The sequence below is a fragment of the Bufo bufo genome, chromosome 9, assembly GCF_905171765.1.
Source record: "Bufo bufo chromosome 9, aBufBuf1.1, whole genome shotgun sequence".
NCBI classification, from domain to species: Eukaryota; Metazoa; Chordata; class Amphibia; order Anura; family Bufonidae; genus Bufo; species Bufo bufo.
The window spans coordinates 146696506-146723622 of NC_053397.1; the positions used below are offsets into that span (position 1 = coordinate 146696506).

Below are 27117 nucleotides of genomic sequence, written 5' to 3' on the forward strand. Positions count from 1 at the left end.
TTCATGACTATGAAGGCATCAAAACTATGAATTAACACATGTGGCATTATATACATAACAAGTGGGAAACAACTGAAAATGTGTCATATTCTAGGTTCTTCAAAGTAGCCACCTTTTGCTTTGATTACTGCTTTGCACACTCTTGGCATTCTCTTGATGAGCTTCAAGAGGTAGTCCCCTGAAATGGTCTTCCAACAGTCTTGAAGGAGTTCCCAGAGATGCTTAGCACTTGTTGGCCCTTTTGCCTTCACTCTGCGGTCCAGCTCACCCCAAACCATCTCGATTGGGTTCAGGTCCGGTGACTGTGAAGGCCAGGTCATCTGGCGCAGCACCCCATCACTCTCCTTCATGGTCAAATAGCCCTTACTTTCAAAGTAATGATGGCCACTCGTTTTTCTTTACTTGGCTGCTTTTTTCTTGCCATAATACAAATTCTAACAGTCTATTCAGTAGGACTATCAGCTGTGTATCCACCTGACTTCTTCTAAACGCAACTGATGGTCCCAACCCCATTTATAAGGCAAGAAATCCCACTTATTAAACCTGACAGGGCACACCTGTGAAGTGAAAACCATTTCAGGGGACTACCTCTTGAAGCTCATCAAGAGAATGCCAAGAGTGTGCAAAGCAGTAATCAAAGCAAAAGGTGGCTACTTTGAAGAACCTAGAATATGACATATTTTCAGTTTTTTCACACTTGTTTTTTATGTATATAATTCCACATGTGTTAATTCATAGTTTTGATGCCTTTAGTGTGAATCTACAATTTTCATAGTCATGAAAATAAAGAAAACTCTTTAAATGAGAAGGTGTGTCCAAACTTTTGGTCTGTACTGTATATATACGAATATATAATATACTGAACTTTCGAGTTAATATACTGAACTTTCGATTTATCAAGTTTCAAGTGCCTATAACAGAATTGTGTAGCCTTTTGAAAGTTATCCAGCTACTTCTGTTTGCTCTAAAGGGGCTTAGCTATTTACTTATCAAGTGTGATGTTTGCATAACTGTAACATTTGAAGAACCATCAGCCTCACAAGTAAAATATATACATGTGGATTTAATTAGGGTTTTTTTGTATATGAGTCTTAGGACCAATGCATGTACAATGTTTTAATAATTGAGTATTGGCCAATACATATTGTGTGAATTTCTATGTATAGGGAATTTTAAGTAATAAATTTTAATATTGTTGCATCTGCGTGACCATTGTATTTTGAGTGCCAATCTAATTATTAACCATAAAAAAAATATATACTGTGTCAAAAAAAGCCATTTTTGTCACCTTACATCACAAAAAGTGCAACACCAAGTGTGCTGCCATGCAGCTTTTACTGTCTAGCAGTTGTTATTACATGTTATGTTACTATATTATTTGGTATGATCCTTACACCCCTGCTGTTTCTGGCTAGTTGGTTGTTCCCACCCTCCATTTCCTGCTGTAACTCCATTTTGTATAGTTGTTATGAAGAGACTGCAGAGTGTGGGAGCTGTGTAACTTCATTAGAAATTTACCTATGAAAAAGCCTCTATGTTTATATCCTTACTACCTTGAAGCATAAAGAAGCATTGAAAATCACCTCTGGAGTCTTTATTCATTGAGTAAGCTATCTGTTAAAGTGATCATTCAACCTGCCGCACACATCCTTACAGACTGGGTCTACAAGAAGCCTGTCGCAGGTACAACCGATGCCGAGACAGAATAGTAAATTTCTAGAAGAATCCATCACATGGCTATCTCTGCAGCTTCAGAAACGTGAGTAACCACGCGCCTGTGTGAAGAACTAACACCCTAAGACAGGAAGCCATCTTCAGGCTGTGCACTGAAAGTTCAATGCCTGTGTGTCACTGCCGCAGTCACCAGAAGCATTACTCTGCATATGAAGCCAGCCATCTACTGAATGCTCCATAACTGTTACAGCCTGTACTGCCAGGGATTGCTGGTCTGTGCTGTGAACCAATTTCTCTAGTAATACCAGCTTATACAAGTTTTGCCTTTATTGGGGAGCCATAAGTACCTTTTGAAGGACTGTGTATCATAGCTATATCAAGTCCCAAGGATTCATCATTGTCAAGCTGTTTGGGTTGTGAATCCAATACCTGAATCTACTGAAATAACTGTATATTCCTGCCTGTATAAAGTGAGAGTGAACTGTGCACTGAGCTGAGCTATCCAGTCTGAACCAGTTGCAGCACTAGCTGGCTCATTGTCACAAATATCCAGCTCCTCAGCTCAGCCTGCTTACTAACAGAAGTCACTACCTACAGAGCTGAGCTCTGGCAGATTTCTAACAAGACACCAAAACTACAGCACTTGTCATTATGTCTGACAGAGATCCCACAGAGTTACCTGTATTTAATCAAGATAAAGCAGACTCCTTACTTCATTCTGCTCGTCCTGTTAGAGCCCCTCATCCATCCTTGAAGGCAAGGGAGGCTTATGAAGCAAGTAAGGAAGAAACATCTAGTAACCTGACTGCATTATGGGAGAAGACTTTAAGTTGTATAAAGACCACTAATGAAATTAGCAACAATTCTGAGCAATTGAACACTGCTCTCTCAAGGGTTAAGAAGGCATTTGAGAACTATAAAAGACTTTCTGAGAAGTACTATTCCCTATTGTCTCATTCCAACATAGAGGAAGCTGCATTGGAATTAAAGGACTTTACTTCTACTGACCAGCAGAGGCATAGCACATATCTTGAAGCAAAGGCACAGATAGAAGGTAGATTAGCACAGCTACATGAAACTACATCCTGTAAATCTGCTTCTTCCAGACACTCAGGAAAATCATCTAGATCTGCCCGCTCCTATCATAAATCCTCTTCTAAGTCACTGCGGTCCTGCTCTGTAAGGTCAACACTGAGCGACCAAATAGTCAAAGCTCGCCAGAAGGTTGCAGCAGCCCAGGTTCAAGCCGCCTGTTCTGAAAGAGAAGCAGCCATCAAAGCAGAAGCTAAACGCATTCAAGCAGAAACAGAGGCTCAGCTAGAAATCCTTCAGAAGAATAAAGAAAAGGAAGTAGCCTTAGCTGAATTATCTGTCTTGGAACAAGCCCTATTGGAAGAAGAAGGAGCAGCTTGTCCCAGCTTGGCTGCTTGTCAGGACCCTGTTGAAAGGACCCTACAGTTTGTCTTAACCCAGAACCACGACAATACAGTCCCACCTACAGTTGGAGATTATTCTCATAATCATCCAGCAAGTGGATCAGAAGGCAACGTGTTGCCAAATCAAGCTCGTCAACTACACACACCTACTAACAGAGACACTCCACAACTACCGCATGTCACAAAATCAAGTGAATCAACCTACGCAGCTCATGTGCCACCACAACCCTATGTGAATAGAGATTACAAAGGCACAGCAGAAAACTACAGAATGAACTCTATACCCCCTGTGATACAGCTCTCTTCAGCTTCAAATGCTCAGAGACCTTCAGACGACAGACCCTTACCTAGTTTGAACCCATCTGCAACACCTTTCTCTCCACCTACCAGCCAACATCTGATACCAACCATGGTCCAAGTCAGTGCACCATCAGTATTCCCTGTGGCTATAAAAACCGAAAGCACTGATGCTGCAGAGTTCAGCAAGTATATGATTCGACGAGAGTTGATTACTATTGGACTGTCTAGATTTGATGACCGCCCAGAGAACTACAGAAGTTGGAGATCTACATTTAAGGCGGTAACCAAGAACTTGGACATTGAACCTCAAGCAGAACTCGACTTACTAATAAAGTGGTTGGGGCGTCAATCTTCAGAACAAGTAAAGAGACTTAAATCTGTTTACATTTATAACTTTAAAGCAGGCCTTGATGCTGCCTGGGAACGTCTAGAACAAGACTATGGGAGCCCCGAAGTCATTGAATCTGCCTTATTCCAGAGACTAAACGACTTTCCTAAGATCTCTGTTAAGGACAATCATAAGCTTAGAGAGTTAGGTGACCTCCTTCATGAACTTGAAATTGCTAAGTTAGATCCTAGTTTACCAGGTCTTAGCTATTTAGACACTGCTCAGGGCGTAAATCCTATTGTAGCAAAGTTGCCTAGTTATCTTCAGGGAAAGTGGACTAGTGTAGGATCAAAGTATAAGTATGAACATCATGTTTCCTTCCCTCCTTTTTTTTATTTTGCAGAGTTCGTGCAGAAGGTTGCAAGATCCAAGAATGACCCAAGCTTCTTCTATCCAGATACAACCACCATTCCTTTAACTACTTCAAGGGATATTGCCACCAACAGTAAATTTAGGAATTTAAGGCATCCTATTGTCGTGAGGAAGACCGCGATAGCATCCAACGTCTTGGCTACAGACATTAAGGCAAGCAATCTTAATCAACAGTGTCCTATTCATAATGCGCCACATTCTCTCTCCAAATGTCGTGCATTCAAGGACAAGCCTATTGAAGAACGCAAGTCATTTCTCAAAGAGCATAATATCTGTTTCAAGTGTTGTTCATCCTCCGATCATTTAGCTAGAGACTGTAAGATCGCCATCAGATGTTCCCTGTGTAACAGTGCCAAACATGTGGACGCTCTTCATTCAGACCTATTCAAAAGGAAACCTTCACCCGGCAGCAACCCCAAGACTACATCAGATGATGGCGGGGAGAGAACTGAGCAATGTGCCAACCCCGTAACCACAAGGTGTACAAAGGTATGTGGAGAAGGGCTTCATAGCAAATCTTGTAGCAAGATATGTCTTGTAAGGGTTTTTCCTGAAGGATGTCCACAAAATTCCATAAAAATGTATGCCATGCTCGATGATCAGAGCAATCGCTCATTGGCCAGTACAGAATTCTTTGACCTATTCAACATTCATGGAGAGACCTGCTCCTATACCTTGCAGACATGTGCAGGAAAGATCAATACTTCTGGAAGAAGAGCCCATGGCTTCATAGTGGCATCAGAATATGAGGACATAGAGTTTCCTCTTCCAACTCTAATCGAATGTGATCAGCTACCGAACAATAGTGAAGAAATCCCCACACCAGAGGTTGCACGTCATCACCCTCATTTGAGCCACATTGCTGACTACATTCCACCTCTTTACAAGGATGTTAAGATTTTGATTCTACTAGGGAGAGACATTCCTAGAGTTCATAAAATAAGAGAGTTATGTAACGGTCCAGATGATGCTCCTCAGGCCCAGAAACTTGATCTTGGATGGGTGATAATAGGAGAAGTCTGTTTAGATCAATCTCACAAGCTCTTGGACGTAGCTTCCTACAAAACTAATGTTGCCTATTGGTCGATGAAATGTCCATTGCACTATTATGTGAAGGAAAGACTTGATTTTAAAAACGAAGTTCCATATCAAGCACTCCAAGGTATAAACTGCAAGCTCACTTCTCAGAAGGACCTTGGTGATTCAGTGTACCAGACTACTTGTGATGACAACAAGATTGCCCCTTCAGTCGAAGACAAGGAGTTCATGAAGATTATGGATGAAGAGTTCTTCAAGGATAATTCCAACAGTTGGGTAGCTCCATTACCCTTCCGAGTACCAAGGCTTACTCTCCCTAACAATCGACAACAAGCTTTAACCAGATTTGCTGCACTTAAGAAAACTCTGTAACAAACCTGAGATGCAAGAGCACTTTATAGCATTTATGCAGAAGTTTTTAGATAACCTTCACGCTGAGCCAGCACCAGACCTTATGGAAGGTGACGAATGCTGGTACCTTCCATCCTTTGGAGTCTACCATCCTCGTAAACCGGGGCAAATCAGAATAGTCTTTGATTCAAGCGCTCAGTTCCAGGGAACCTCTTTAAATAACGTTCTTCTAACTGGTCCAAATCTAACAAACAACCTTGTAGGAGTGTTGATGCGGTTCAGGAAGGAACCAATTGCCGTGACAGCTGACGTCCAATAGATGTTCCACTGTTTCATAGTCAAAGAGGACCACAGAAATTATCTCCGGTTCTTGTGGCACCGCAACAATGACGTTAACGATCAGGTGATAGATTATCGCATGAGAGTCCATGTCTTTGGAAATAGTCCATATCCTGCCGTGGCAACTTATGGACTGAGAAGAACAGCGCAGGAAGGTGAAAAGGAATTTGGATCTGACACCAGGCAATTTATTGAGAGAGATTTTTATGTAGACGATGGCCTGAAATCCTTTTCAACACCTGAAGAAGCCGTCAATCTGATAAAAAGAACTCAACAGCTCCTGTTGACTGCTAACTTAAGGCTTCATAAGATTGCATCTAATAGCAGTGAAGTAATGAGGTCTTTCAATCCAGAAGATCATGCTAAGGATTTGAAGGATTTGGACTTGGGAGTAGATGCCCTACCCACTCAAAGGAGTCTTGGTCTTCTCTGGAATATAACTTCAGATACATTCACCTTTCAGGTCTTTGACGCCAAGAAGCCATTTACCAGACGAGGAGTCCTGTCAACTGTTAATAGCCTTTACGATCCCCTAGGCTTTGTGACTCCAGTTACCGTCCAAGGGAGATCCATACTTCGCCAGCTTACTGAGAGAGTAACAGATTGGGATGCCCCTCTGCCAGTAGACCTACTGCCTAAATGGGAGAAATGGAGAAACTCCATGAAAGTACTGGAAGAACTTAATATCCCGCGCTGCTATTCACCCACTTCAATTTCAAGAAGTCTGAGGAAAGAGATTCATATCTTTTGTGATGCATCTACCGAGGCTATAGCGGCTGTGGCTTATCTCAAGATCATAGATCCCTCCGGGAGATCCTATGTCGGTTTTCTACTAGGAAGAGCCAAGTTAGCTCCAAAACCTGCTCACACTATTCCAAGATTAGAATTGTGTGGCGCAACCCTAGCTGTCGAAGTCGCAGAATTCCTGCAAAATGAAAAGGACATATATAAACGTCAGTGGAGATACGCTCAATACCTTGCAGATTGTTTCTGGGACAGATGGAGGAAGGAAAACCTCACACTTCTTCAAGGATGTAAAAAGTGGCAAACCCAGAAGCCTAACTTAAAGAAAGGGGACCTGGTCCTGTTAAAAGACCAGCAAGCTCACCGGATCCAGTGGCCAGTTGGACTTATTACAAAGGCCATTACTAGTGATGATGGAAGAGTCCGAAGTGTGGAAGTCAGGATCGTTAAGGATGGGGCATCAAAAACCTTCCTGAGACCAGTCACCGAGACAGTCCTAATTATGCCTGCGTCCAAAAATTCTGATTCAACGTTATGTGAAGGAGTCACTTAAGACCTTTACTATAGCTAGCTTATAGACTTGAGAAGGTTAAATAGCATGTTACTGTATGCAATGTTAATAGTATGTTAAAAGAAAATAATGTAGTGTATAGTGGTATCTCACGATACCAGACGGGGAGTGTGCTGCCACGCAGCTTTTACTGTCTAGCAGTTGTTATTACATGTTATGTTACTATATTATTTGGTATGATCCTTACACCCCTGCTGTTTCTGGCTAGTTGGTTGTTCCCACCCTCCATTTCCTGCTGTAACTCAATTTTGTATAGTTGTTATGAAGAGACTGCAGAGTGTGGGAGCTGTGTAACTTCATTAGAAATTTACCTATGAAAAAGCCTCTATGTTTATATCCTTACTACCTTGAAGCATAAAGAAGCATTGAAAATCACCTCTGGAGTCTTTATTCATTGAGTAAGCTATCTGTTAAAGTGATCATTCAACCTGCCGCACACATCCTTACAGACTGGGTCTACAAGAAGCTTGTCGCAGGTACAACTGATGCTGAGACAGAATACCAAGTGATCAAAAAGGCGTATGTCCCACAAAATGGTACCAATAAAACTGTCACCTCATCCCGCAAAAAATGAGCAAAAAAACTATAGCTCTCAGAACATGGACACATTAAAACATAATTTTTTTGTTTCAAAAATGCTATTATTGTGCAAAACTTTGAATATCCCCACGTCTGTAACGATCTGCTGTATAAAAATTTCACTTGACCGAACCCTTCAGATGAACGCTGTCAAAATAAATAAATAAATAAAAACTGTGCTAAAACACCTTGCCCCATAACGTGTTATAATGAATGATCAAAAAATCATATGTACCCAAAAATAGTACCAATAAAACTGGCACCTTATTCCCTAGTTTCCAAAATGGGGTCACTTCTTGGGAATTTCTACTGTAAGGGTGCATCAGGGGGGCTTCAAATGGGACATGGCATCTAAAAACAATGTAGCGCTCCTTTTCTTCTGCGCCCTGTCGTGTGCCCATACAGCAGTTTATGACCACATGTGGGTGTTTCTGTAAACCGCAGAATCTGGGTAATAAATATTGAGTTTTGTTTGGCTGTTAACCATCAATGTGTTAAAGAAACAATTGGATTAAAATGGAAAATCTACCAAAAAAGTGAAATTTTAAAATTCGATCTCCATTTTCTTTTAATTCTTGTGGAACGCCTAAAGTGTTAACAAAGTTTGTAAAATCGGTTTTAAGTAACTTAACCACCTCAGCCCCCAGTGCTTAAACACCCTGAAAGACCAGGCCACTTTTTACACTTCTGACCTACACTACTTTCACCGTTTATTGCTCGGTCATGCAACTTACCACCCAAATGAATTTTACCTCCTTTTCTTCTCACTAATAGAGCTTTCATTTGGTGGTATTTCATTGCTGCTGACATTTTTACTTTTTTTGTTATTAATCGAAATTTAACGATTTTTTTGCAAAAAAAGGACATTTTTCACTTTCAGTTGTAAAATTTTGCAAAAAAAACTACATCCATATATAAATTTTGCTCTAAATTTATTGTTCTACATGTCTTTGATAAAAAAAAAATGTTTGGGTAAAAAAAAAATGCTTTGGGTAAAAGTTATAGCGTTTACAAACTATGGTACAAAAATGTGAATTTCCGCTTTTTGAAGCAGCTCTGACTTTCTGAGCACCTGTCATGTTTCCTGAGGTTCTACAATGGCCAGACAGTACAAACACCCCACAAATGACCCCATTTCGGAAAGTACACACCCTAAGGTATTCGCTGATGGGCATAGTGAGTTCATAGAACTTTTTATTTTTTGTCACAAGTTAGCGGAAAATGATGATTTTTTTTTCTTACAAAGTCTCATATTCCACTAACTTGTGACAAAAAATAAAAACTTCTATGAACTCACTATGCCCATCACGAAATACCTTGGGGTCTCTTCTTTCCAAAATGGGGTCACTTGTGGGGTAGTTATACTGCCCTGGCATTCTAGGGGCCCAAATGTGGGGTAAGGAGTTTGAAATCAAATTCTGTAAAAAATGACGAGTGAAATCCGAAAGGTGCTCTTTGGAATATGGGCCCCTTTGCCCACCTAGGCTGCAAAAAAGTGTCACACATCTGGTATCTCCGTACTCAGGAGAAGTTGAGGAATGTGTTTTGGAGTGTCATTTTACATATACCGATGCTGGGTGAGATAAATATCTTGGTCAAATGCCAACTTTGTATAAAAAAATGGGAAAAGTTGTCTTTTGCCAAGATATTTCTCTCACCCAGCATGGGTATATGTAAAATGACACCCCAAAACACATTCCCCAACTTCTCCTGAGTACGGAGATACCAGATGTGTGACACTTTTTTGCAGCCTAGGTGGGCAAAGGGGCCCATATTCCAAAGAGCACCTTTCAGATTTCACAGGTCATTTTTTACAGAATTTGATTTCAAACTCCTTACCACACATTTGGGCCCCTAGAATGCCAGGGCAGTATAACTACCCCACAAGTGACCCCATTTTGGAAAGAAGACACCCCAAGGTATTCCGTGAGGGGCATGGCAAGTTCCTAGAATTTTTTGTCACAAGTTAGTGGAAAATGATGATTTTTTTTTTTTTTTCATACAAAGTCTCATATTCCACTAACTTGTGACAAAAAATAAAAACTTCCATGAACTAACTATGCCCATCAGCGAATACCTTGGGGTCTCTTCTTTCCAAAATGGGGTCACTTGTGGGGTAGTTATACTGCCCTGGCATTCTAGGGGCCCAAATGTGTGGTAAGGAGTTTGAAATCAAATTCTGTAAAAAATGACCTGTGAAATCCGAAAGGTGCTCTTTGGAATATGGGCCCCTTTGCCCACCTAGGCTGCAAAAAAGTGTCACACATCTGGTATCTCTGTATTCAGGAGAAGTTGAGGAATGTGTTTTGGGGTGTCTTTTTACATATACCCATGCTGGGTGAGATAAATATCTTGGTCAAATGCCAACTTTGTATAAAAAAATGGGAAAAGTTGTCTTTTGCCAAGATATTTCTCTCACCCAGCATGGGTATGTCATGGTCTTACCTGCTTGCTGCTCTCCTTCGTTTGACATGTGCTGGCGGCCATCTTGGTTTCTGGGTTTCTTGTAGCCTTCCACCCTGCAGCTCCTCCTTCCCCTGGGAGGAGCTGGATGCCTAGCTCATATATATAGGAGGTCTGTGGCTTCAGTTCCTTGCTTGGTCCTCTTGTGTTCACATGCTTCTAAGACTGCTGCTGCTTCTGGTTCCTGATCCTGGCTTCGTCTGACTACCCTGCTGGTTCCTGATCCTGGCTTCGTCTGACTACCCTGCTGGTTCCTGATCCTGGCTTCGTCTGACTACCCTGCTGGTTCCTGATCCTGGCTTCGTCTGACTACCCTTCTGGTTCCTGACCTCTGGCTTCGCAAAGACTCTGCTCGGTTTCACCATCAGTTTGGACTTTTGCTTTACAGCTTTATTTTCAATAAAGCCTTCTATTTTCACTTATCTCTTGTTGTACGTCTGGTTCATGGTTCCGTGACATTAGGACCAAGCCATGAATTCTGACGGTACAGGGCCATCCTCGCTACCCACGCTGGTTGCCAGACTTGATCAGCAGGATCACCTGTTGGGTCGGTTCGCTGTGGCGTTGCAAACCCTGCTTGAACGCACGGCTCATTTCGCTCCCGTTGCCGATGGGTCGGTTGTCGCTCCTGGGCTCGCTCCTACTGACGCTCCGGTTGTTGCGCCAGAGTCTACCCCGACACCTGTTGTTGCGCCTGCGGTGTTTCGGGGTATGACCGGTTCTGCCCCTCTTCCACAGCGCTTTGGGGGAGAGCCAACTCAGTGCCGAGGTTTCCTTAACCAGGTGGGCATTTATTTCGAGTTGCTGCCACATGCCTTTCCTACTGAGAGATCAAAGGTGGGCTTCTTGATCTCGCTGCTCTCGGACAAGGCCTTGGCCTGGGCCAGCCCTTTATGGGAGAACAACAATCCGGTGGTTGCCGAGTTTTCCGGTTTTGTTGCTTCTCTTCGGAAGGTATTCGATGTGCCGGCTCGTGCTGCCTCTGCTGCGAAGCTCCTTATGTCCATCAGACAGGGTTCACGATCCGTAGCTGAATACGCCATTGAGTTTCGTACCCTGGCAGCAGAGGTGGGCTGGAATAATGAGGCTCTGGTCGCTGCTTTCTCTCATGGTCTCTCGGATGCCTTGAAGGATGAGGTTGCAGCTAAGGACCTACCAGTTGAGCTCGAGTCTCTTATTTCTTTCCTGATTTTGATTGACACCAGACTCAGGGAGAGACCTTCCTTTAAGGAGAACCTGCGGAGGTCTTCTAACAGATTGGTGCCTACGTTTGCTGTCCCACCCGTGCCTCCCTCTCCTCCCACGCCTCCTGGGGATGACTTGTCTGGGGGTGAACCCATGCAGCTGGGGTTTGCTCGCCTGTCCGAGGGGGAGAGGGCACTCCGGAGACGCGAGGGCCGATGCATGTACTGTGGTCTCGGTGGGCATTTTCGGTTGGCATGTCCGAACCGTCCGGGAAACGCTCGTACCCTGAGATCCTGTCGGGGGCAGATCTTGGGTGGAGTCTCCTCGTCCCCGGTTTCCCGTGTTGACAAACCACTGATCACTGTTGTCCTCTCCTGGGTCGGGGGCTCGGTGACGACCCAGGCGTTGGTGGACTCTGGTGCTGGTGGTTTGTTCATTGATAGTGTGTTCGCTGCCGCCAATTCCATTCCTCTGCAGGCTCGAGGTTCCCCACTGGCTCTTGAGGCGATAGACGGCAGACCCCTTCTGCCGCCACACGTGACTCATGAGACCCTTCCAGTGGGGATAGCCATTGGTGCCGTTCACAGAGAGTCGGTCTGCCTCCAGGTTATTTCGTCTCCACACTACTCGGTGGTCTTGGGGTACCCCTGGCTCCAGAAGCATAATCCGACTTTCGATTGGAGATCGGTCGAGATCCTCTCGTGGTCACCGCAGTGTGGGGCTAGTTGCATCCATGGGTCTGTCAAGTTGCTGTGTACTTCCTCTGACTCTCTGTTGCCTCCTGAATACGAGGAGTACCGGGAGGTATTCGATAAGGTGCGCGCGGTTGCCCTACCTCCGCACCGCCCATACGATTGTGCCATAGAGTTACAATCTGGTGCCGTTCCTCCTCGTGACAAAGTCTATCCACTGTCGGTAGCGGAGAATGAGGCCATGGAGGAGTACGTGAGGGAGGCGCTTTCACGCGGACACATTCGCAAATCTTCGTCCCCGGCAGGGGCTGGATTTTTCTTTGTGGAAAAGAAGGGCGGTGAGTTGAGGCCTTGCATCGATTACAGGGGTCTCAATCGCATCACGATCAAGAACGCTTACCCGATACCCTTGATTTCCGAGCTGTTCGATCGCCTTAAAGGGGCCACGGTCTTTACCAAACTCGACCTGAGGGCGGCATATAACCTGGTAAGGATCAAGGCGGGCGATGAGTGGAAGACCGCGTTTAACACCAGGACCGGTCATTACGAATCCTTGGTTATGCCCTTTGGGTTGTGCAATGCGCCCGCAGTCTTTCAGGAATTCATCAACGATGTTTTCCGCGACCTGTTGCAGCAGTGTGTGGTAGTCTATTTGGATGACATCTTGGTATATTCTGAATCCATGGAGGCCCACATTCTGGATGTCAGACGAGTGTTGCAACAGTTACGAGAGAACAAGCTGTTCGGTAAGCTTGAGAAATGCGAATTTCACCGATCCCAGGTAACCTTCTTAGGTTACATCATTTCCGCTGAGGGGTTCTCCATGGATCCTGAGAAGGTTTCGGCTGTCTTACAGTGGCCCCAGCCCAGTGGTCTTCGTTCCCTGCAGCGCTTTTTGGGCTTCGCCAATTATTATCGGAAGTTCATCAGGGACTTTTCCATGCTGGCCAAGCCTCTCACGGATCTGACCAGGAAGGGCAGTAATTCCCAGGTCTGGCCGCTCGAGGCCATCCGAGCTTTTGAGGCCCTAAAGTCCGCCTTTGTGTCGGCTCCGATTCTGTCGCTTCCCAACCCTGGGTTGCCCTTTGTCCTCGAGGTGGACGCGTCTGAGACGGGAGTAGGCGCCCTTCTGTCTCAGCGTAGAACACCAGAGGGTCCTCTGCTTCCTTGTGGGTTTTACTCCCGGAAACTGTCTTCCGCGGAGTGCAACTATCAGATTGGTGACAGGGAGTTATTGGCCATCGTGCAGGCCCTTAAAGAATGGAGGCACTTGCTCGAGGGTTCGGTGGTTCCGGTTCTCATCCTGACGGACCACAAGAATCTGACCTACCTTTCTGAGGCCAAGAGATTGACACCACGTCAGGCCAGATGGGCTCTGTTCTTGTCACGTTTTAATTACGTGGTCTCCTACCTACCCGGTTCCAAGAACATCAGGGCGGATGCCTTATCACGGCAGTACTCCGAGCTGTCCAGGGAGGAGTCGATTCCGACTTCGGTCATACCTCCGAATCAGATCCTGGCCGCCATTCGCACCAGCCTGACCTCTCCCCTGGGTGAGCAGATTTTGGCGGCTCAATCTGGTGCTCCCTCTGGGAGACCCAACGGCAGATGTTTTGTGCCTGAGGAGTTGCGCACTCGGTTGTTGCGAACCTACCATAACTCCAAGACCGCGGGGCATCCTGGAAAGAATCAGCTGTCCTGGGCTGTTTCACGTCTGTTCTGGTGGCCTTCCCTACGTTCCGACATCGCCGCATATGTAGCGGCATGCTCCGTTTGTGCCCAGAGTAAGTCCCCTCGGCACCTTCCGTTGGGCCTTCTGCAACCCATAGCCACCGGGGAGCGCCCATGGTCACACCTGGGGATGGATTTCATTGTGGACCTCCCTGCATCCCGAGGCCATACGGTCATTCTCATGATTGTGGATCGGTTTTCCAAAATGTGCCACTGTGTTCCTCTCAAGAAGTTACCCTCTGCACAAGAGTTGGCCACGATTTTTGCCAGGGAGGTCTTCCGGTTGCACGGTTTGCCTAAGGAGATTGTGTCGGATCGGGGGAGTCAGTTTGTGTCCAGGTTCTGGCGCGCCTTTTGCTCCCAGTTGGGGATTCATCTCTCCTTCTCCTCGGCCTACCACCCTCAGTCCAATGGGGCCGCAGAACGATCCAATCAGGCCTTGGAGCAATTCCTTCGTTGCTATGTCTCCGATCACCAAGACAATTGGGTTGACCTCCTGCCTTGGGCTGAGTTTGCCAGGAACACGGCGGTGAACTCTTCCTCTGGGACGTCTCCCTTCATGGCCAATTATGGGTTCCAACCTGCCGTGTTACCGGAGGTATTCTCTCCCCAGGATATTCCGGCTGTGGAGGATCACCTTTCCGTCCTACGTGCTTCTTGGGTACAGATCCAGAAGTCCCTTGAGGTCTCTGCGCAGCGCCAGAGACTCCAGGCTGATCGCAGACGAGCGCCTGCTCCTTCCTACCAGGTCGGAGACCGTGTATGGTTGTCCACCCGCAACCTCAACCTTCGAGTGCCCACTCCCAAGCTGGCGCCTCGCTTTGTTGGTCCCTTCCGAGTGCTTCGCAGGGTAAACCCGGTAGCCTATGCCCTTGCGCTTCCTCCTGGCATGCGGATCTCCAACGTGTTTCATGTCTCCCTGTTGAAGCCTCTGGTGTGTAATCGTTTCACTTCCTCGGTTCCTCGGCCTCGTCCGGTCCAAGTGGGCAATCGTGAGGAATATGAGGTGAGCAATATCCTGGACTCACGCCTGGTCCGCGGTCGGTTGCAGTTTTTGGTCCATTGGCGTGGTTATGGTCCAGAGGAGCGTTCCTGGGTTCCCTCCGCAGATGTCCATGCTCCTGCCTTGCTCCGAGCCTTCCACGCACGCTTCCCTCAGAAACCGTTTTGTGCTCCGCGGAGGAGGGGCCCTTGAGGGGGAGGTACTGTCATGGTCTTACCTGCTTGCTGCTCTCCTTCGTTTGACATGTGCTGGCGGCCATCTTGGTTTCTGGGTTTCTTGTAGCCTTCCACCCTGCAGCTCCTCCTTCCCCTGGGAGGAGCTGGATGCCTAGCTCATATATATAGGAGGTCTGTGGCTTCAGTTCCTTGCTTGGTCCTCTTGTGTTCACATGCTTCTAAGACTGCTGCTGCTTCTGGTTCCTGATCCTGGCTTCGTCTGACTACCCTGCTGGTTCCTGATCCTGGCTTCGTCTGACTACCCTGCTGGTTCCTGATCCTGGCTTCGTCTGACTACCCTGCTGGTTCCTGATCCTGGCTTCGTCTGACTACCCTTCTGGTTCCTGACCTCTGGCTTCGCAAAGACTCTGCTCGGTTTCACCATCAGTTTGGACTTTTGCTTTACAGCTTTATTTTCAATAAAGCCTTCTATTTTCACTTATCTCTTGTTGTACGTCTGGTTCATGGTTCCGTGACAGGGTATATGTAAAATGACACCCCAAAACACATTCCCCAACTTCTCCTGAGTACGGAGATACCAGATGTGTGACACTTTTTTGCAGCCTAGGTGGGCAAAGGGGCCCATATTCCAAAGAGCACCTTTCGGATTTCACTGGTCATTTTTTACAGAATTTGATTTCAAACTCCTTACCACACATTTGGGCCCCTAGAATGCCAGGGCAGTATAACTACCCCACAAGTGACCCCATTTTGGAAAGAAGAGACCCCAAGGTATTCGCTGATGGGCATAGTGAGTTCATGGAAGTTTTTATTTTTTGTCACAAGTTAGTGGAATATGAGACTTTGTATGAAAAAAAAAAAAAAAATCAGCATTTTCCACTAACTTGTGACAAAAAATAAAAATTTCTAGGAACTCGCCATGCCCCTCACGGAATACCTTGGGGTGTCTTCTTTCCAAAATGGGGTCACTTGTGGGGTAGTTATACTGCCCTGGCATTTTCCAGGGGCCCTAATGTGTGGTAAGTAGGTAAATGACCTGTGAAATCCTAAAGGTGCTCTTTGGAATATGGGCCCCTTTGCCCACCTAGGCTGCAAAAAAGTGTCACACATGTGGTATCGCCGTATTCAGGAGAAGTTGGGGAATGTGTTTTGGGGTGTCATTTTACATATACCCATGCTGGGTGAGAGAAATATCTTGGCAAAAGACAACTTTTCCCATTTTTTTTATACAAAGTTGGCATTTGACCAAGATATTTCTCTCACCCAGCATGGGTATATGTAAAATGACACCCCAAAACACATTCCCCAACTTCTCCTGAGTACGGCGATACCAGATGTGTGACACTTTTTTGCAGCCTAGATGCGCAAAGGTGCCCAAAGTCCTTTTAGGAGGGCATTTTTAGACATTTGGATACCAGACTTCTTCTCACGCTTTGGGGCCCCTAGAATGCCAGGGCAGTATAAATACCCCACATGTGACCCCATTTTGGAAAGAAGACACCCCAAGGTATTCAATGAGGGGCATGGCAAGTTCATAGAAATTTTTTTTTTTTGGCACAAGTTAGCGGAAATTGATATTTTTAATTTTTTTCTCACAAAGTCTCCCGTTCCGCTAACTTGGGACAAAAATTTCAATCTTTCATGGACTCAATATGCCCCTCACGGAATACCTGGGGGTGTCTTCTTTCCGAAATGGGGTCACATGTGGGGTATTTATACTGCCCTGGCATTCTAGGGGCCCTAAAGCGTGAGAAGAAGTCTGGAATATAAATGTCTAAAAAAATTTACGCATTTGGATTCCGTGAGGGGTATGGTGAGTTCATGTGAGATTTTATTTTTTGACACAAGTTAGTGGAATATGAGACTTTGTAAGAAAAAAAAAAATAATTCCGCTAACTTGGGCCAAAAAAATGTCTGAATGGAGCCTTACAGGGGGGTGATCAATGACAGGGGGGGTGATCAATGACAGGGGGGGTGATCAATGACAGGGGGGGTGATCAATGACAGGGGGGGTGATCAGGGAGTCTATATGGGGTGATCACCACAGTCATTGATCACTCCCCCTGGAAGGCTCCAGGGAGACGCCTGTATGTGTTTTGCAGATCCGATCCATCTATCAGTGGATCCGTAAAAATCATGCGGACATCTGAATGGAGCTTTACAGGGGGTTGATCAATGACAGGGGTGTAATCAATGACAGGGGGGTGATCAGGGAGTCTATATGGGGTGATAACCACAGTCATTGATCATGCCCCTGTAAGGTTTCATTCAGACGTCCGGATGCCTTTTGCGGATCCGATCCATCTATCAGTGCATCCGTAAAAATCATGCGGACATCTGAATGGAGCTTTACAGGGGGGTAATCAATGACAGGGGGGTGATCAGGGAGTCTATATGGGGTGATAACCACAGTCATTGATCATGCCCCTGTAAGGCTTCATTCAGACGTCCGGATGCGTTTTGCGGATCCGATCCATCTATCAGTGGATCCGTAAAAATCATGCGGACGTCTGAATGGAGCTTTACAGGGGGGTAATCAATGACAGGGGTGTAATCAATGACAGGGGGGTGATCAGGGAGTCTATATGGGGTGATAACCACAGTCATTGATCATGCCCCTGTAAGGTTTCATTCAGACGTCCGGATGCGTTTTGCGGATCCGATCCATCTATCAGTGCATCCGTAAAAATCATGCGGACATCTGAATGGAGCTTTACAGGGGGGTAATCAATGACAGGGGGGTGATCAGGGAGTCTATATGGGGTGATAACCACAGTCATTGATCATGCCCCTGTAAGGCTTCATTCAGACGTCCGGATGCGTTTTGCGGATCCGATCCATCTATCAGTGGATCCGTAAAAATCATGCGGACATCTGAATGGAGCTTTACAGGGGGTTGATCAATGACAGGGGTGTAATCAATGACAGGGGGGTGATCAGGGAGTCTATATGGGGTGATAACCACAGTCATTGATCACGCCCCTGTAAGGCTTCATTCAGACGTCCATATGCGTTTTGCGGATCCGATCCATCTATCAGTGCATCCGTAAAAATCATGCGGACATCTGAATGGAGCTTTACAGGGGGGTAATCAATGACAGGGGTGTAATCAATGACAGGGGGGTGATCAGGGAGTCTATATGGGGTGATAACCACAGTCATTGATCATGCCCCTGTAAGGTTTCATTCAGACGTCCGGATGCGTTTTGCGGATCCGATCCATCTATCAGTGCATCCGTAAAAATCATGCGGACATCTGAATGGAGCTTTACAGGGGGGTAATCAATGACAGGGGGGTGATCAGGGAGTCTATATGGGGTGATAACCACAGTCATTGATCATGCCCCTGTAAGGCTTCATTCAGACGTCCGGATGCGTTTTGCGGATCCGATCCATCTATCAGTGGATCCGTAAAAATCATGCGGACGTCTGAATGGAGCTTTACAGGGGGGTAATCAATGACAGGGGTGTAATCAATGACAGGGGGGTGATCAGGGAGTCTATATGGGGTGATAACCACAGTCATTGATCATGCCCCTGTAAGGTTTCATTCAGACGTCCGGATGCGTTTTGCGGATCCGATCCATCTATCAGTGCATCCGTAAAAATCATGCGGACATCTGAATGGAGCTTTACAGGGGGGTAATCAATGACAGGGGGGTGATCAGGGAGTCTATATGGGGTGATAACCACAGTCATTGATCATGCCCCTGTAAGGCTTCATTCAGACGTCCGGATGCGTTTTGCGGATCCGATCCATCTATCAGTGGATCCGTAAAAATCATGCGGACATCTGAATGGAGCTTTACAGGGGGTTGATCAATGACAGGGGTGTAATCAATGACAGGGGGGTGATCAGGGAGTCTATATGGGGTGATAACCACAGTCATTGATCATGCCCCTGTAAGGCTTCATTCAGACGTCCGGATGCGTTTTGCGGATCCGATCCATCTATCAGTGCATCCGTAAAAATCATGCGGACATCTGAATGGAGCTTTACAGGGGGGTAATCAATGACAGGGGGGTGATCAGGGAGTCTATATGGGGTGATAACCACAGTCATTGATCATGCCCCTGTAAGGCTTCATTCAGACGTCCGGATGCGTTTTGCGGATCCGATCCATCTATCAGTGGATCCGTAAAAATCATGCGGACGTCTGAATGGAGCTTTACAGGGGGGTAATCAATGACAGGGGTGTAATCAATGACAGGGGGGTGATCAGGGAGTCTATATGGGGTGATAACCACAGTCATTGATCATGCCCCTGTAAGGTTTCATTCAGACGTCCGGATGCGTTTTGCGGATCCGATCCATCTATCAGTGCATCCGTAAAAATCATGCGGACATCTGAATGGAGCTTTACAGGGGGGTAATCAATGACAGGGGGGTGATCAGGGAGTCTATATGGGGTGATAACCACAGTCATTGATCATGCCCCTGTAAGGCTTCATTCAGACGTCCGGATGCGTTTTGCGGATCCGATCCATCTATCATTGGATCCGTAAAAATCATGCGGACGTCTTATGGAGCTTTACAGGGGGTTGATCAATGACAGGGGGGTAATCAATGACAGGGGGGTGATCAGGGAGTCTATATGGGGTGATCAGTGGCTAATAAGGGGTTAATAAGTGACGGGGGGGGGGGGTGTAGTGTAGTGTAGTGGTGCTTGGTGGGACTTTACTGAGCTACCTGTGTCCTCTGGTGGTCGATCCAAACAAAGGGGACCACCAGAGGACCAGGTAGCAGGTATATTAGATGCTGTTATCAAAACAGCGTCTAATATACCTGTTAGGGGTTAAAAAAAACACATCTCCAGCCTGCCAGCGAACGATCGCCGCTGGCAGGCTGGAGATCCACTCTCTTACCTTCCGTTCCTGTGAGCGCGCCTGTGTGCGTTTCGCGAGATGACGTATATATGCGTGACTGTGCGCAGGGCTGCCACCTCCGGAACGCGATCCTGCGTTAGGCGGTCCGGAGGTGGTTAAGGGGTGTAGTTTCTACAATGGGGTCATTTATGGGGGTATCCACTATGTAGGCCCCACAAAGTGACTTCAGACCTGAACTGGTCCTTAAAAAGTGGGTTTTGGCAATTTTTTAAAAGATTTTAAGAATTGCTTCTAAACTTCTAAGCCTTCTAACGTCCCCAAAAAATAAAATGACATTTCCAAAATGATGCCAACATTAAGTAGACATATGGAGAATGTTAAGTAATTAATATTTTATGAGGTATCACTTTCTGTTTTAAAAGAAGAGAAATGTAAATTTAGAAAATTTACAATTTTTTTAAATGTTTGGTAAATTTGGGATTTTTTCATAAATAAAGGTGAAATATATTGACTCAAAATTATGACTATCATGAAGTACAATGTGTCACGAGAAAACAATCTCTGAATGACTTGGATAAGTAAAAGCGTTCCAAAGTTATTACCCCATAAAGTGAGATATGTCAGATTTGCAAAATTAGGCCTGGTCAGGAAGGGGGCAAATGGCCCAGATGGGATGTGGTTAAGGACCAGGCCGTTTTGTGCAAATCTGGATCCGTCTGACAAATGCATTGCAATACCTGATCCGTCTTTCCGGTTGTCATCCGGAAAAACGGATCTGGTATTTATTTTTTTCTCATTTTTTAAGGTCTGTGCATGCGCATTTCCAGAACATTTAGTACCGGATCCGGCATTAATACATTTCATTGGAAATTAATGCCGGATCCGGCATTCCGGCAAGTGTTCAGGATTTTTGGCCGGGGAGAAAAATGTAGCATGCTGCAGTATTTTCTCCAGACAAAAAACGTAAGAGGGACTGAACTGATGCATACTGAACGAAATGATCTCCATTCAGAATGCATTAGGATAAAACTAATCAGTTTTTTCCCAGTATTGAGCCCCTAGGACAGAACTCAATACCCGAAAAGAAAAACGCTAGTGTGAAAGTACCCTTATCCAAGCCATTCTGAGATTGTTTTCTCGTCACATATTCTACTTCATGACAGTGGTAAATGAGTCAAAATATTTCATTTTTATTTATAAAAAAAATACCAAATTTACCAAGAATTTGGACAAATTCGCAATCTTCAAATTTTCTATTTCTCTGCTTTTAAAACAGATAGTGATACCTCCTACAATAGTTATTACTTTACTTTTCCCATAAGTCTACTTCATGTTTGGATCATTTTGTAAATTACACTTTCTTTTTTTGGGACATTAGAAGGCTTGTTACGGATGCAACAATACCAAATATGACTACTTTTTTGGTTGTTTCAGTTTTACAAAAAAAATATTTTTTAGTGTCTCCATATTCTGAAAGCCATAGTTTATTTTTTATTCTTTGGGCGACTGTCTTATGTAGGGACTCATTTTTTTCGGTATGAGATGACGGTTTAATTGGTACTATTTTAGGGTGCATATGACTTTTTGATTGCTTGGTCTTACACTTTTTGCGATGTGAGGTGACAAAAAATGTATTTTAGGCCTCATGCACACGGCCGTGCCGTTTTTTGCAGTCCGCAAACCGCGGATCTGAAAAAAAACTGAAGCCGTCCGTGTTGCCCTCCGCAATTTGCGGAACAGAACGGGCGCCGGCAATATGGGTACGATTTTGGGGGGGGGGGGGATACGCCTTTTTGATCGCTTGGTGTTTTTTGTGGTGTAAAGTGACAAAAAAAATGATTGTTTTAGAACAGTTTTTATATAATTTTTTCTACAGTGTTCAGGTGAGGATCATGTGATATTTTTATAGAGTAGGTCGTTACGGGCGCGGCAATACCCAGTATGTCTGGTTTTCTTCTTTTTTTTTCACTTTTTTTTTTCAATTTTATGTGTTATTTTGGGATTTAATTGTTTTACTTGAACCTTTTTTTTTTACTATAAAACCCCTTTTTTTTACCAATTTTTTTTTTTGTCCCACTATGGGACTTCAACTTCTGGAGTCTGATCCCCTCTGCAATGCATTACAATGCAACCTGCATTGTAATGCATTGGCTGTCAGCTTTTTATGCTGACAGCCTGCCTGTGAGACCTAGCCTAACGGCTGGATTTCACAGGCTTCCATAGAAGGCAGGCCCCGATGCCTATGGAAGGAATCGGGCTTGCCTTCTCTGCCATCTGGTCCCCGCCACTGCAGCTCGGGGACCCGATGGGGAAGCGGAGGGCACCCGTCACTGTGTGTAACCAGGAAGCCTATTAGTATTTAATTCTGCCCATGGTTCGGGCAAGTGTTTTGCCCAGGATACCCATTGCTACTATATTTCTTAAACACAGCAGAATAATAAACCAGGATAGATTCACAAACTGTACCTTGTCTGAGATAATAGATAACCAAGTTCAGTCGCGCCTCTGGAATAACATCAACCAAGGGTGGAAGTACCTGCAAAGCACCCTCCCCAGCACGGAACACCACCTGACAAAATATATACAGATATATATATTTTTTATTATATGACTTAAAGGAAAAATAAACACCACATGGCACACACCATTACCAATTTTAATTAAAAGAACTTACAAGGTTGTGTTTAATTAGCTCCTTCGCAAATTCAAAGGAGGATAGTGTATTGTCCATTAAACTTTTTAACTCTGCCTGTAACAGAAACAAATGGAACATAAAAATGCCAGTTACAGGTAAAACAATACAATAGTAGTAGCAGTAATATCAGCCACTTCTTCACCTCTCCACTGCCTCCTGAGCTGATCACCAACTCTAAATTCACTGGTAAATGTTGTCTTCAGAGAGGCAGAGAAAAGAGGGATAATCAGATCAATGTGGGAATCAGGTTACAGGTGCTGCCTATAGAAGTCTATGGGGAGTGGAAAACTGGCTGCACAGGTGGAAATGGCTGATAAACGCAGAAAATGCCAAATAGTGTTATTCCTCATGTACATCTGAAAAGATAGGGATGTTTTAACCGTAGTTTTCAAGGAATACACTGATTGCCTAACTGGATTATAGGCCATGTAAAGTTGCCTGGTACTATTAGTTAGCAATATTCAGTCCCAGCGATCAGACTGATTACACACTTTTATACCCAGAGAACCACATTGAGAACTGAGTGATGGTCGCGAGCAACAGTCAATGTAACCATTGTGTACATACTCTATTCTAATTAATAAGACCTGTGCATGGTACTTTTTATGTGTTGAACAGCCACCTCAGCAGCCGTCCCACCCATCGTGTAGCAGAGTCTCTCTGCGCCCCTCCTCAGATTGGAAGGAAGAGTGCGGTACTATACTCCTATTACCTATTAAAGGGGACATACAGGTAATTAGTGAAGCTACCGCATTTTAATGAGAGGTGGAGATGGATGGATTGCATAACATAACGTTCCTCTCTTTGGAAATCCTACATCCACACGTCCTTGTCATGTCCTTCAGTCTGAATGACCGGTTTCTGTAGCCCAGGAAGGGTGAGGTGCTGAGGAGGAGGACAGAACTATTTGTCTCCCTGATGCATGCACAGATGAGGGGGATTCAGGAGTTTCCCCATGCGCCAGGGTGAAGGATAGTTCTGGTCCCATTACCAGCACCTTCTCCACCCTGGGCTGGGGAAGTGATGTGCCCATCCATAAATCCAACTGGTAACCTGGTATTCTGACTGATGGACATGACATCAGCAGGATTGCTGAGGAGAGGGTTTGTAAAATAATAAATCTAACTTCATATTACCTACAGTAGTCAGACAGCAAATGCCAGTGCTTTCAGTTTTAGCTGTTTTCTGCCTGCACATCTTGAGCCTCAGGATTAGGCTACTTGCACATGACCGTTGTGTGTTTTCCGGTCTACAAATTGTGGATCCGCAAAACACGGATGGCGTCCGTGTGCGTTCCGCAATTTGCGGAACGGCACCGACAGCCATTAATATAACTGCAAAATGGATAAGAATAGGACAGGATATTTTTTGGCGGGCCATGGAACGGAGCAACGGATGCGGACAGCACACGGAGTGCTATCTGCATCTTTTGCGGCCGCATTGAAGTGAATGGGTCCGTATCCAATGGGTCCGTATCCAAAATACTGCGGCTCGGATGTGGACCAAAACAACGGTCATGTGCATGAGGCCTTAAGCTGAGTAATTCTTCCAGTTACTGCTGTATCCACCAGTCACATCTAATATATAAAGCTGAGTGTGTGTCCGCTAAAAGAATCCGCACCGTCGCATTCACAATCATGAAATTTGGCACACAGGTACATCAAGTGTCCGGGAGGATTTAGACCAGGTCTCAGCTCTCTAGGACGTACCGTTCCTGAGATATTCCCAAAAAATGCATTAGCCAATAGAAGCTTGGTCACATGACCCTTATCAGCCAATATAAACTTGCAGGTCCTCCATTCTCCACATACACTGTTTTACTCAAGGTTTCCATAACCACCCAGCCATTTATCTTCACTGCTGTAGGAGAGCTTTAAGGAAATCTGTCACCAGGATAATCGCTATTGCAGTAAAGCCAAGGCCTAATAGCACTTAGTACCTTATTTCAAGATGTGCCTTTGTTCCAGCAATAGATGTTTTTATCCTCTGAAAATCCAGTTTATTTGGTATGCTAACGAGCCAGTAAGGTGCCCAGAGGGGCGTCACTCTTGCAGGAAGGAGCCCAGACACGCCCCCTGCCACAATGTGTCCACCCTCAAAAGACTTTAAACCGCGCCCCCAGGTCCTGCTAAGCAATGCCCCCTCCCACTCCTGAGCCGATGGGGATTGAAAAAATGAAGGTAAAAATAAACTTCTGTCAGCTTCATGGGTGAGAGGGTGGGTGACTTTCTCCCTGCAGCTTACATTTTTAGAGTGAGCTGTTCAAAAGGACATGCCCCCGATCCAGTTAGGCCATGCCCCCTCCCACTCCTCAGCCGACTGAGATTGAAAAAAATTACGTTAAAAATCAACTTCTAGGTCATGCTAAGCCACGCCCTGATCTGGTTAGACCACGACCCCTCCCACTCCTCAGCCTACAGGGATTGAAAACATGAAGGTAAAACTCAACTTCTGTCAGCTGCAGAGGTGGGAGGGAGGGTGACTTTCTCCCTGCAGCTTACACTCAAACAGCACAGTGCTGCTGTCCGAGAGTGAGCTGTTCAAAATGACACGCCCCGGATCCAGTAAAGGCCACTGTTAAGGCCTCTTTCACACTTGCGTTGTCCGGATCCGGCGTGTACTCCACTTGCCGGAATTACACTCCGGATCCGGAAAAACGCAAGTGTACTGAAAGCATTTGAAGACAGAACCGTCTTCCAAATGCTTTCAGTGTTACTATGGCACCCAGGACGCTATTAAAGTCCTGGTTGCCGTAGTAGGAGCGGGGGAGCGGTATACTTACAGTCCGTGCGGCTCCCGGGGCGCTCCAGAATGACGTCAGAGCGCCCCATGCGCATGGATGACGTGTCCATGCGATCACGTGATCCATGCGCTTGGGGCGCCCTGACGTCACTCTGGAGCGCCCCGGGAGCCGCACAGACAGTAAGTGTACTGCTCCCCGCTACACTTTACCATGGCTGCCAGGACTTTAGCGTCCCGGCAGCCATGGTAACCATTCAGAAAAAGCTAAATGTCGGCTCCGGCAATGCGCCGAAACGACGTTTAGCTTAAGGCCGGATCCGGATCAATGCCTTTCAATGGGCATTAATTCCGGATCCGGCCTTGCGGCAAGTGTTCCGGATTTTTGGCCGGAGCAAAAAGCGCAGCATGCTGCAGTATTTTGAAGACATCCTGATGCATCCTGAACGGATTTCTCTCCATTCAGAATGCATTAAGATAATCCTGATCAGGATTCTTCCGGCATAGAGCCCCGACGACGGAACTCTATGCTGGAAAAGAACAACGCAAGTGTGAAAGAGCCCTAAGGGGGCGACCCCTGTGGAGGTCACTGTCAAGGGGGTGGTATGCTGTGAAAGTCACTGTTAAAGGGGAAGGCTGCTGTAAAGGTCAGTGTTAAGGAGTGGGGGGCTGTGGAGGTCACTATTTTGGGGGCAGGGTGCTGTAGATGTCACTATATAGAAATAGATGTCACTAGATAGTGTTGATATCTTTTAACGACACACACAAACATTAAATGAAATAGATTAAATATACCCGAGCAAAGCCAGGTCCTTCAGCTAGTGTATTATAATGCTGTACATTATACTGTGGCTTCACTTCTCATATACAACAACGGATCTCCCACACAGTAGATTGTCCCCGTAGTAACCCGCACTAGCTCTTTCAGTGGCCGTACTCGGCGCTCTGACGGTTACCAGGCACCACTTCACTACTGCTGTATTCTGCTATAACCTCATTTATTTAACATTTTATCTGGAAATCTGACATATCTGTGTCCTAGCTTGCAAGTCTCATGAGTAAGACCGTACCCTATATACCTATATCTAATATTTGTTTCTAACTATCAATAGAATCTCATTTGTTTCAGATTCCATCTGATAATCCGGCATGTCTACATCATTTACATCTCTAATTTCACATACATACTGTTTCCACTCATAATATATCCTGCTATGCCCTAAACTATAAAATAGGCCTACTCAATCTGATAATTCGGGATCTTCTCGTATATTTTGTTAAATATAGTTCATTATAATCTCGATGTCACCCCCTATATATCTCAGTATCAACTCCATCATCCTAGACACCATTTCACCATGTGAACTGCCCTGTACTCCATTTGATATTTACCATTACTCAAGACTTGCTAGGCAGGATGCAGATATGCTGAATTATCAGATAAAATATAAAATAAACAAGATTTGATTCATGAGGATATTAATTTATAAGAACTGTTATTTTATGATGCCAGGAATGTGGGAATACCCAATCTGGGTTTACCATATGGTCTGAAGAGGTTATATATCATGTGCCAGACCTATAACCATAGATTCTACTGAAAGAGACTATGGAATCTCCAAAAAGGTGCCTAGGAAGCCATTACACCAGCAACTAATACTCACCTATGCCAACCTATTGACACTAGTTACTGTTAATATCCACCACAACAGCTATACTCCACAAAGCGCACGTGCAAGGCTTTGTAGCGCTGAGCGCGGCCACTAAAAGAGCTAGTGTGGGAATACTATGCTGACAGTCTACTGTGGGTGAGA

The 27117-nt window shown here is 45.3% G+C and overlaps 1 protein-coding gene across 2 annotated transcripts in view; it reads right to left on the reverse strand.

The window, feature by feature from the left end:
- Positions 1–27117, reverse strand: part of TTC26 (tetratricopeptide repeat domain 26) — a 131149-nt gene that overhangs the window by 39867 nt on the left and 64165 nt on the right. For both annotated transcript variants that reach the window (XM_040407768.1, XM_040407769.1), the window contains 2 exons: positions 22544–22618; positions 22336–22438 (listed from right to left, as the gene is read on the reverse strand). In XM_040407768.1, coding sequence (XP_040263702.1) covers positions 22336–22438; positions 22544–22618 — 178 coding nt within the window. The remainder of the gene's footprint in view (positions 1–22335; positions 22439–22543; positions 22619–27117) is intronic.